Here is a 12,930-nt window from a genome sequence, read left to right as displayed (position 1 = left end):
GTCAAGGGAAGTACATGCCTGTTAATCCTGGGGGACTTTTTTGAAAAGGTCATCAATGAAATGGATGAGGGGAATATGGTACATACTGCCTACATGGATCTGGTTAAGGTGTTTGATATAATACCCCACTCAGGTATAGTTGACAAACTCACCAAACTGGGCATAAACCTCTACATAACTCACTGGATTGCTAGCTGGCTCACAAACAGGAGCCAGGAAGTCAGGATTGGTGATACCACCTCCACTAAATGACTGGTCACCAGACGGTTACCTCAGGGTTCCGCACTGGGACCACTCCTATTGGGCATCTACTTCTCAGATTTAAAAAAGGATAATTCCAAGGGTCTTTGGCTGACCAAGGTGGCAGATGACTGCAAATTGGGAGTTATCATAGAGTCCTCCATGACACTAATGTCTAAATCAGAACATTCATAATAGATACCTAGTCTCACCAGGCTAATAAGTAAGTGTGGCTCTGCAAGAATCTGTACAAGGAAATGTTAAAGGTTACTCCCAGGTATGTTACATACTGTATTTATTCTTCCTGCACACTTGCCACAAGATTTTATTGTGGGTGGGACTGGTAATTCATGATGGCACTAAAAGTAAAAACAAACTGCAAGAATTGAGAAAAGTAATGTGCGTAATGAGTGGAAGGCAAAGGTAACAGGTAGATAACAAAGACCCTGACCTACTTACAGCTCTCACAAGCAGAACATGAGGTGGAGCTCTAAAATGCTTACCAACAACTAAATAGTGGACAAATAAAGTGGTCACAAAAGCAAACTTCTTTATAGAAGCTTTTCAGTTGCTAATACCACACATGACACCAGGACAGCCTAAAATTATGCATTTCAACCAAAGCTTTGTTTTGAGCTACTAAACACTAGCTGATTTCTATATAAATTTTCATCCACAGGAGTACCTCCTCAGATTATCTCAATACATTATCCACTATAGAGTGAAGTTTATTACATTTAAATGAAACATGTAAACTATGATAAAAGCCTGGTACTTTTAATATTCTTTGTGCTGAAATCAGTAAAATTATTTTTTACATAGAAACAAGACAGAAATTTTAAGCAGCACTACTGATAAGGCTAGTGACAAAGGCAGCCCCAAATTCAGAACTAACAAATGAAGACATACGGATGCAGCTACTAGCTAGGATCTGCAGACAGCAGGTAATGCTTTGCACACAATGTCCTGAATTATACATAATAAAATCAATAAAGGTACAGAATGCTACAACATTGACCTGCTGCAACAGACTATCACTACCCGATCAGATATTACAAACACAGCATGGTGCTGCCGTACTAGTAATTACTACACACCAAAGTGAAATCACAGTGCTTTATCACTATAGGCACAAGAAAATACTGCAGGCACACATTGTATGACACCATCAATATGAACTGTAATATGCAGCCACAAGTTTAGCAGTCTGGCTCTGCAACTCAAGTGTACAGTGATGAAGCAGTGATAGAGCCTACAGAGACTCTCACAGACATTAAGCTACAGAGAACTTTCAGATCACAAGAATTTACTCAAAATTCAGCTGAGATTACCACGGCAGAGCCAATATCTAGCTTAATGACTACTCTATGAACCATGACAATAAGGACCAACGTCTCCCACTTGCTGTGTCTCTATTGCCTTTTGTAACAATATTTTTTGCAAGACAGTCTCTTTTACCATAAGGAAAAATAAAAACTGTAAAGAAAGAAATTTACATTTCATCCTTTCCTTAGCAGACATGCAGATGCTTTCCTTTAACCTGCTAGCACCTTTGGATTCTGTTTTACTTACAACCATGGCCAAACAGGCAGAGGTGTAGATAGACATCTGCCACCTGGTGCCATCTACTGATCTAGGGCAAAAAAGAATTCTGTGTATGATCCGCTCTGGTACACCATGTGACTTAATGAATAAGCCAGGTCCTTTTCTACATTCCACAACTCTGAGGATCAAAAACAAAATGCTCTTCTGTACTTTTTAAACTGTAGCAAGCTGCTTGCTACATTTACAAAAAGCAACTGACACTTTATTTTATGTCATACATGGAGTGCTAAAGTGCTTCAGTTCTGATGATAAATATAATGCACTGCACTTAAGACCGATTGAGGTCAGCCAATCGCACCCTTTAAAACTGTACATTTGGGCCACTGCCCCTTTCATCCCATCTTAGCTATGCTTCTGCAGGCAAGAAATGGCCTGCCTGCAACACAAAAGAAAACCACCAACAATCACCTAGATATGACATCATTCTTGTATGAACTTGGACAAGTCCAAGGATGGGAGGTGGGAGACACCTACCAGTAAAACAAATTAATAAAATGCTAATAGCACCCCTACAAAAAACAGTACAGAATGAACAATCCCCACCCAAGCTGCAGCAGTGGTCGCAGCCACAAATGCAAATGCTTGTCAGTGCAGCTCTGCTTGTAAGCTGTAATGGTTTCTTTTTTTTTTTTTTTTAACTTAGAGCAGGGGAAATGGTTCATAGGATGGAAGAAGAGGGCTTGTGGGATGCATCTGGCTTACTAGTAGATTTCCATCACTTTGCAGTGTTGGAGAAGAATGGAATGTGTTGTGAGGTTGAGAAGAACATGCCTTTCATCACTCCCCCCTCTAATTATGTCCCTGTGCAGAGGATGTTTATTTACTGTGTACTGTAAAAGAATTTAAACAATAGTTTCTTTTAATTTAACAGCAAATGTTTTCTACAGCTGATAGGAGCATCAGTAGGACTGGTTATGGCCCCCTGATTTATGAACTCAGTTGTGCCTGACGTTTTTTACAGTTTAGACTTCTATAATTTCTATATTTTAATGGCTGGTGTACTGAATATTTGTTTTTATCTGGTTATCAGTTGTATCTGAATATCAGTTGTCCGAATGTTAAGCTTATATTATACCATGACCCCCCCAAAACGTGCACGCTGATTGGCCAGCGTGCCCGTTATACTAATGGAAAAAGGTCCCATTAGTATAACTCGTTTTTAAAACACTGTCTCGCTATGTTAAATGGGTTTGCTTATTTTAAAGCTGTCTCGCTATGTTAACCAAAAAGTCAAAATATCAAAAAGTACTGTTCTCATTACAATCATGAGGAATCAATCATAAACTGTTGCTAACTAAGTTATAATAATTGCAATTTGCTTATACCACAATTAAAATTGGTCATAAAAATCAAAAACCTAACCTTAAACAGTAACGATATGTGAACATAAAGTTATGCCCATGAAAAGTAATCAAAGATACTTCACAGCCCCTGCATACAATGATGTTGATCAACCAATGTAATAATCATATATTAGAAATCAGTCCAAGAACAAAAAAATAAGTTGCACATACCAAAAGATGTATGTAAATTATTAACATAAAATAACATATGACAATGTGTCCCGTCAAATATCATCAGGAACAAGAGATGAATCATATATCTCCAACAGTTGTATGACAGTTCCAGAGTTTGTTGAAAAATTATTCAAACCCTGTTCCAATGTCATCCACAAATAGCAAGCCAAAGAATAAAAAATGGCTGCTATAAAGGTTTAAATGTATCAGTTATTATAAAGTGTTGCTGAAGTTCTCCAACCGTCGATAACCCAAACACCACAACACATATAGTTCACATCAATACAAAAAGGCCATGTTGAAAAATAAGGCCCTACCTATATGTCCAGCCGTTGTTAGTAGAAAAGATGTTCAATACAATCACTAATATCAGATGAAATCATGAGTTCACCCAATTCGTGTATTAATCCGCTTGCCCAAAAGGCTATACCAGCAGTAATGTCCCACGTGCTTCAAATATAAAATATGTGACAACCCTAAAAAAATTATAATATGGTTGCAACTATATAAACTGAACATATAGTTCCAGATGATATGGCCCAGTTCACGATGGTTTCCCCAAGAAGCAGAAGAAACGTATGCAAGTGAAATGCTTCCCTGCACATACAGCTCTCAGCGACTAACACCAAACATTTGGTTCTCCAAAGCGTCGTCAAACCATATAATGCACTACTCACTTGTGATATCCATACCATGAATACTAGTCGCCATAGATTATAAAAATAATTGTTCGATTCCCCTAGGTCCAATGATATAAGTCGTGTAGACAAAACAACACTAAACGGAATCGCAAATCACCCGATGCATATATTCATGTACAAACACTCTGAAATATACATAGGCCACGCCAAAGATGATATCCATCACGTAGGTGTGGTGCAAATAAAGATAGTCCAATCTTCATACGATAATACGTTATGAAAAAGCAGTATGTACACAAGCACATTCAAGAAAAGAATGTGAAGCAGCCCAAATGTTACGAACTCAAGTCCAAAAACTTAGACCAACCGCATGGTCACAGATTCAGCGACACAGTCCACCATGGTTCTCCCCCAGCAGGAGCAAAAGGAAGTGCAACAAACAAGAAATTCCCCTGCGCGTCAGGAACTGCACGGCTTCAAAAGGAATATCTCCAAATACAAAAAACACACAAGCCAGCAGCAAGCAGATAGTGTCAAAAGAACAGTTTAATAAAAAACAGCCAAATGGCATCAAAAACATACCGGTTTCGGCAATGGTTAGAAACCTAGCCTTCTTCAGTGTAAATCAAGAAGCCAAAAAAAGGAAAGTGCTGTATTTATACAGATGTAACCATGCTGATTGGTTATAAAATTGTAAACATGTGCTGATACTCAAATCTCATAAAGTAACACATAGTTTAAATGGCCATGAATACATTCAAAAATAAATTCAAAAATAAATTAAATCATTAAAGGGCTTAAGTACATACTTGTCTAAATGGCTATCTTTCTCTATATTTAGATAGCATATATACAAGATGTGAAACACCAATTATACATAAGTCATGGTTGAACAAAATATGCATATATACAAAATGCATAATAAATCAGAATACATACTGCAATATAACATAAGTTAATCCAATATATATATAAAAAATATATATATATATGTGTATTCTGAGAATAGGAATACCATATGTTCCACATAGAAACATACTTAGACTCACTACTACATTTGGTAGAAATACAAACAACTTTACTAAGATCATTAGGGACAATTGGAACATTTTGCAGGCTGATGTTAAGATTAAAAACATTGTTCCTGATAAGTGCCTTTTTTCTTTTCGTAAAGGAAAGAATTTGGCTGGTCACTTCAATCACTACAAACATCACCATGAGTCCACTCTACCACAAGTATATCAAACCACTATCTTAGGTGACAAACTTATAGGATCTTTTCCATGTGGCCACTGTGTCAATTGTAAGCATATGTTGAAAACCAAGGAGTTTACTAGCAGGAATACCAATACTGTTTTTGACATTAGATTTTTTGCAAATTGTAACACGGATTGGGCCGTTTATTTGGCATGTTGCACTTGCCATTCATTTTATGTAGGACAGACATCAAGACCAGTCAAACTACGTATTTCAGAGCACCTCAGTGACATTAGATGCCATAAAACTACTAATGCATTATATAAACACACTCTAATACACAGTACTGCCAAATTTCATTTCACTATTATAGATAAAATCATTGGTGACAGAACTATTAAGAGTGGTTGGCATAATAAACTTAATCTTAAAGAAAAGAAATGGATCACGAAATTAGGAGCATTATTCAGCCCTGGGTTGAATGATTGTTTATAAATTGAATATATATTACATGTTATGTGGAACATATGGTATTCCTATTCTCAGAATACACATATATATATATATTTTTTATATATATATTGGATTAACTTATGTTATATTGCAGTATGTATTCTGATTTATTATGCATTTTGTATATATGCATATTTTGTTCAACCATGACTTATGTATAATTGGTGTTTCACATCTTGTATATATGCTATCTAAATATAGAGAAAGATAGCCATTTAGACAAGTATGTACTTAAGCCCTTTAATGATTTAATTTATTTTTGAATTTATTTTTGAATGTATTCATGGCCATTTAAACTATGTGTTACTTTATGAGATTTGAGTATCAGCACATGTTTACAATTTTATAACCAATCAGCATGGTTACATCTGTATAAATACAGCACTTTCCTTTTTTTGGCTTCTTGATTTACACTGAAGAAGGCTAGGTTTCTAACCATTGCCGAAACCGGTATGTTTTTGATGCCATTTGGCTGTTGGGGCAGTTTTTATTAAACTGTTCTTTTGACACTATCTGCTTGCTGCTGGCTTGTGTGTTTTTTTTTAAATTTAGCATTACCCACACCCAGGCGTGGGTTATTGCTATATTAATACTACTATAGATTTTCATTCTAGGTTTGATGTTTGGGCCATCTAAGAAATTGCCTTTTTAGACAGCCAGCTCTACACTGACATTGAAAAGGAATCTACTACAAGTGCTTGGCTGGTAGTAGTTCATGTCACACTTGATTACCGCCGCTTACTCTAATTGGCAAGTGCCTTATATGCCCCTAGACTGATACCAATGGGATACCTAGTCATCCTACCACCCGACCCTACAATACTGCATGGACCTACTAGAACCCTAACTCCAACCCTAAAACTACTCCTAGCCATATCCTAACCCTAAACATAGTACTCCGTTCCCTAACCTCAAGTCCTTGATCACTCCCTAAATCTAAAACTCTGCTTTCGCTCCTTAATCCTAAACTCTCAATTACTCCCTGCTCTCTAAAAATAAGCTCTCCTCATGCTCCCTAAACTTAAAACTCCTTTATCTCTCCCTCAGCTTAAAGTCCCTGATTGTGCTCTATCCCTAAACTTGTTCCCTAAACCTAAAGTTCACCCCTCCCTAAACCTAACCCCCTCTAATCATAGCCTGAAATCCTAACCAGCACTCCCTCCCTATCCCTCCCCATGGCTGTCAGAATTACCTTGCTCAGATTTGGCTACTGTGATCAGATGAGGTGTGGCAGGTCTGTTATCTCTCTATGGCTGCTGCACCTCGTTTGAACATGTAGTCAAGTTTGAGGGTGAGCATCTGGCCACGTGAGCTACAAGACATCCAGGTCCCTGACTGTAATATAGTGGTATTCAAGCACCTGGGACTTGGACACTCGTAGAAGACTCATAGAAAATAACTTATTTCATTCAAACATCTTTAGAAAGATTGATTTAATTGATACTATTTATTTACATGAAAAATGGGAGGCTGCAAAACAAGAAGTTTTCAAAGAGCATGCTATGCACCTCAGCAAATTGATTTTTTTAGATAAAGATTTTAAAAACAAGCTTTAAAATGTCAAGAAAATGTTTTTAGACAAGAGCTGCAATATCAATATGGTAGATGGCCTTTAAAATAAGGTTAGTGAATGCGGGTCAATTCTTTTCCATTACTGAGCAAGCAGTAGAGGCTGAAAAATAATCTGATAAAGTGCTGTGTGTATATTCGTTTACAGCACTGATGCAGCCAAAAGGTAAATGGAAAATTACTGGTATTCACATTTGGCAAAATCAGTAGATTCACGTCTTACTTTTGAGATAAAAAAACTAAGAATCTGAAAGTTGTTTTAATAAAAGATAACTTGTAGGTGTTGGAATGTTTGCAAGTAGTCCTACTGGTGCTTATCCTCATGGGTTCTGCAAACACTGTAGGTTAGTTTATTAACAGTCGTCCATCTTTAGTTTTAACATATACACACACATCACCCAGTGCTAGAAGGCATTATATTTGTAATTCCAAACACATGGTTTACATAGCTAATTGCTCTCACTGAGAGGCTTTCTATGTTGGTAAACCACTATAAAGTTTGCTCAGTTGATATATAAGCACACATAAGCCTTAAAGTCTGTGTTGATAGCTAATGCCCTCTGTAGGCATTTTCTCCAGTTTTCTGACTTCAAGATTTTTTTGATATGGACATTGTGTATGGTGGTGATAATAGAGTTGGAGACATAGATGCATCTGGAGAAGAAGGAACTAAAATAGCAGCTTATATTGCATGCTAGCAGGTCCTGGGCTTTAATAATCAGATTAAAATCATAAGTGTTTTAAAGATAAGAATTATCACATAAAGATTCCTGAAGGCAACATCATTTATTTCCAGCTTCTGAAAAGAGTTGTTTACTATGCAGTTTGCTAGTGTTCTGTACAGGTGCCATGATTGGAGGTTTCAAACCATATGACTTGTGTTCTATTGGAGCTGATTTGTAATATTCATGTCACTCTGAAAATGTCATAGATAACAGTACTTAGTAAATTTTATTAATGAAGGTTTATTGACACAGTCTCATTTTAGACACCTTTATATTGTTTTATTTTCAGTTTTTAGCTTCTTGTTACAGACAGGGCTTTGGATTTTACATTTTTAATAATTTTACTGTTTTTATCAGTGGTATGGAATCACCAGACCCACTGCCCCTTTTATTTACTAGTCATCTTAGCATGTGAAGCACTAAGGACTTGACTGAAGCTACTGGTGGACTGAGAGGTAACAGTACTGATGACAATAAGGGGAATGGCTGCAGCATTCATGATATCAACATTTCCATGTTTTTTTCTATTTATTGAACCAATTAATCTATTTGGTAAAACTGGTGAAATGCCTGGTATATCTAGATGTAATAGTGACAAGTCCTCAGGTGAATCATTAAAAGCACTGGATAAAATTGGTTGTAAATATAAATCCCTTTAATGGGACATTCTCTTCTTTTGATGAATGTGTCAAAGTAACACAGGTCTCAAAAGGTCTGTGATTCATTTCCCAAACATTATTAATAATAATAATTCTATTTATTAACCAGGTAGCTCCATTGAGCACAGTCCCTTTTCAAGGGCAACCTTGGAGCAATATACGGTTAAGTAACTTTATCAAGATCACAAAGTAAGCTAATAAGGGCTGAAGGAATGAAACCCAGTACCACAAGAACTATAGGTTATAATTTTAGCCTCTTCGCCACCTGCCAGGCATTATGTGTGATACAGATTTATTTTCATAGTTAACATCATTTTTGACTAGCTTGGCTGCAGACTTATGTGTATCTTGTTTAAATATAACAAAAAGTTAATGATAGACTTAGAGAAAGATATTTAAACCATATGAGACTTAGAGAAAGATACTGAAACCATACATAGGCAGATTATTATCATGTTATCAATTGCGTATGCCACTGTCCAAGAGAAGAAACATAATAATTTTTTGCTTGACAAGACAGATTATTCCTCTGGAACAGTATATAGGCTGAATCCTCAGCAAACCATTTTTGAGACCCAATCACAGGAAAAGGGAAGTCTCTTCAATTGGCCAGCATAATTGTTGAATTTATAGAAGTATTGCTGGGGAAAACACTATCATCAAATCAGTGGTGGGAACAATATGCACTGAGAAAGACAATGTTTGAAAAAAATATTTACTTGAATAAGTAAACTAAAATCCAAGAAAAAGGTTTCTCTTTCTTTCCATGAAAGTGATCTAATTTAGTTCAAACTGTGTACGATTTTTAAATATTTACCCCAAAAATGGTTTATAAAAGATATTCTGACTGAAATACATCTTTTTCACGGAGACAGCAACTCCATTCAAACCATATAGCATCTTCAACCCCAACAGTGTAGTTTAGTAACATTTGAAGTAACATTTGAAAAAACTTGTGAGTGCAATGCAATAGCAGAAGTTAATTTAACTGACAAAGGTGTGATTTGGAATTATTAGTCATGTTGCACAGAGGTATCACCAAAAATAAATTATTTGATTTTTTTTTTGTTCAGATTGAGCATGCTAGGATTAGTTCATTTTTTGGAATTCTTTAAGACCAACATGGATGTGCTGCATTGTATTCTATTACTTCACTGACAGAAGAGCTGGAGATGGTTCAAGACTTTCTATCACCAGTAATATGTCCACAGAGGATGTCGTGTAACTGTGTCCTTTGTTATTGTCATTTCCCACTAATTACTTTTGCTTTCAAAGCAAATATTTGTTACCACTGAAGGACATAGCCATGGTGTAGTCATGATCCTTCACTTGCAATTTGTGTGTGTGTGTAGGAAAGAATGTTGTTATATGGTTTTGACTTTGTCTTATGTACTTATTTAACAGAATTATTTTTATATGGCATGCTACTAAATGTAATTTGTGATACTTCTTAGCAACACTATGGATTTTCTTTTTCTTTCTTTCTTTTCTTTGGTCTACCATACAAATGGCCTTGTTAAATATACTTTATTATATTTTTTATACTTTATTATATTTTTATTGACATTATATAAACGTTAATGTTCTTGTACTGTTATAATGTATAGTTTTTCTAATGTACATTACTCTTGCATGTCAATTGTTTTTGTATTTGCAATCTGGAGCTTTTCTCCCTGGGCCTCTGCTGAAAAAGGGCTTTTGCCCAGTCAGACTAACCCGGTCAACAAATGTCAAATAAATAAACAAAAAAATAAATAATAATACTTACGTTCCAAGATTAAACAAAAAAACTTCATTAATAATAATTATTTATACAAAAAGGGGGATCCCACAGGCAGTGAAAGATGTTATAAAACAGCAGGCTTTCCACATGTCAACTGATGTCTTCATATAAAATTTTCAAAGAAAAACTTTATAATATAAGGACTGTATTTTCTGGAAATGGGTTATAGTGTAGTGATGGCAGATGGCATTTGGAATGAGGTTAGTGAACGAGTGCTCCTTTTCCCCTTGCCCTCATGTCGGTTTTTACCTTATTTTCTCCCACCAGCCTTGATCCTGTGAGTACAGAAAAATGTATACCTTTTTACTTGCACCATTGATACAAGCAATACCTTTGCTTTTGACATTGCTGTATCTCTTTCCATTGTGTACCACTCATTTGCAATAGAAGTTATGTCTAAATCTGAACCAGATGGACTAAGGATTCGAATAAATGGCCATCTTTAACTTTTACATGGGAAATAAGGATTCAGTCTTTAATGTTCCACTTATGAACAACCATTTCATGCACAATTTGTAAACTTCTAAAATATTATTGAGTGTTATAAATGAAACAAATTCAATATGGTACTGAAACCTGTATGTGTTATATATAAATTTCTTTTCAACAGATGTACAGAAAAAATGTGATAACATTTTTATAAGGTCTGATACTTGATGCATTTTCATTTTCTGTGAGGTACTTTCATGTTACCAGATACCAGGAGTAAGTACAGTCTGATAGATTGATTACCTGATACCAGGAGTAAATACAGTCTGATAGATCGATTACCTGATACCAGGAGTAAGCACGGTCTGATGGATCGATTAGGATAGTGATGATCTTTGCCTTTGGTATCAGAGCAGCAACGCGCTCTGGGGCTTCATCTGAAGAGAAGTAGTTTGCACTTTTTTCAAACATAAAAGTAGTAGATGCATTCAAAGGGCTGGGAAAGAAATCCATGTACCTATAACAACAGTATGTATTTAAATAAGCAAATCAACAACAGAAGAGAATGAAAACATTAAGTAGTTCACTAACAGTGAAATCAATATTTAGTTAAAGGCATGCTGTATGTCACTCTCCCTAGCTCTATCTAATAAAACCTACTATATAGATATATTTCTGGCCACGGAAGAACAAATGCTCTGTCACTTGCTACTTTAACGCTATTACTTTTTTACAGAGACATAATCTCATACGATACTTTCTCAATTTAAGGCTATTAAGTGATAATGATCAGTTTATTAAGATCAGAAGATATGTTTTTTTCAAATTTCATGAAAATGCCAGTACAATCTGTAATTTACTTGAAACAACCCGGATCTTAATTAATTTACAAGCACATGGTACAGATGTAGAGTCATGTGACATTTAGTGATATAGTTTTATAGATTTGCAGGTTTAAGTGGCAGAGTTAAAGTGTATAACCATGAAGAAAACAGATTACTACCTGATCTTATCAAAATGTAAGTGACCCAGGTAAAGGCTCTAATATGTTCATATGGTAAATCAGAAAATATATGCTATTTCCAGTGAGCTACAGTGTGAAATCACAAGTAAGTTAACACAACTTTTCGGCATTTTTTTTTTTTAATTTGTAAAACAAATACATCTCATACAGCATAACCCTCAGCTATCCAATACCACGAAAATGGGTGACAGAATATATGAATGAAAATGGTGTGTCACTTAGACTGAAACGTTTTAGTTTTAATTCATTAAATCTCAGGCAGGTGGTTCGGCCACCTCATCGCAGTCACCTGATGAATTAACATACGTTTGATGCCATTTTATCTGACGTTTATAACTAAATATTCAATTGCTTATATCCGACTTGCAGAAAAATTCTTGAATAGTCAGATGTATAGTCAATATTTTAAAATATAAATATCTCCATGTGCCTTGAAACCCACAGTGGGCTGGCAGATTCATAATGATAAGGAGATGCACCCATTACATACAGTGCTTTCCATACTGACATATCATGTAGTTTTGTCTGCTTCTTGAAAAAATAGATTTCTTTTATTAATTTTAGAAAAAATCCTCACTCTAAAGGCAAAGGCTACAGTAAGTAAAGATATGAATGCAAAAATCAACTAAATGAAAACCTCTTGGTGTACTTGCATGCAGAAAGAAACAGACAATATAAATGAAAGCTTTAGCTTTGTAATTGAAACTTCTTGCAAAGCATCTTAGTTTGCAACAACAACTAAATATACAAAAAAAGCATGAGCCTTCAAAAAGCGACAAGCTGAGTCATTTTTGCTGCCCCTTACTAGACAGCTGCACACATTAACAGTAGTTTTGCTTTCTATGTTGGACTTACCAGTCTATGCCTTTATGGTAGTTATTTCCATTAAAGAACTGTATTTCTTCAAAGGTTTTTGGGCTGGGGCGATTGCTGATGATGGATGGATGCATAATCAGGAACAGAAAAAGTGCCGCAGTGCCTGCAGCAGAGTAAAAGATAAGAAATTATTTAGCACGTCTACATAACCT

General features: G+C 35.6%; 1 protein-coding gene across 1 annotated transcript in view; it reads right to left on the bottom strand.

Annotated features, from left to right (window-relative positions):
- Nucleotides 1-12,930, bottom strand: part of NDST4 (N-deacetylase and N-sulfotransferase 4) — a 2,939,889-nt gene that overhangs the window by 562,884 nt on the left and 2,364,075 nt on the right. The window contains exons 9-10 of the mRNA XM_044061661.1: nucleotides 12,758-12,881; nucleotides 11,221-11,395 (exon numbers count right to left, since the gene is read on the bottom strand). Coding sequence (XP_043917596.1) covers nucleotides 11,221-11,395; nucleotides 12,758-12,881 — 299 coding nt within the window. The remainder of the gene's footprint in view (nucleotides 1-11,220; nucleotides 11,396-12,757; nucleotides 12,882-12,930) is intronic.

The sequence above is a fragment of the Protopterus annectens genome, chromosome 2.part0 (assembly GCF_019279795.1).
Source record: "Protopterus annectens isolate FY-2018-M chromosome 2.part0, PAN1.0, whole genome shotgun sequence".
NCBI lineage: Eukaryota > Metazoa > Chordata > Ceratodontiformes > Protopteridae > Protopterus > Protopterus annectens.
Note: the sequence above shows the minus strand (reverse complement) of the source record. Positions and strands in the feature narration are given on the sequence as shown.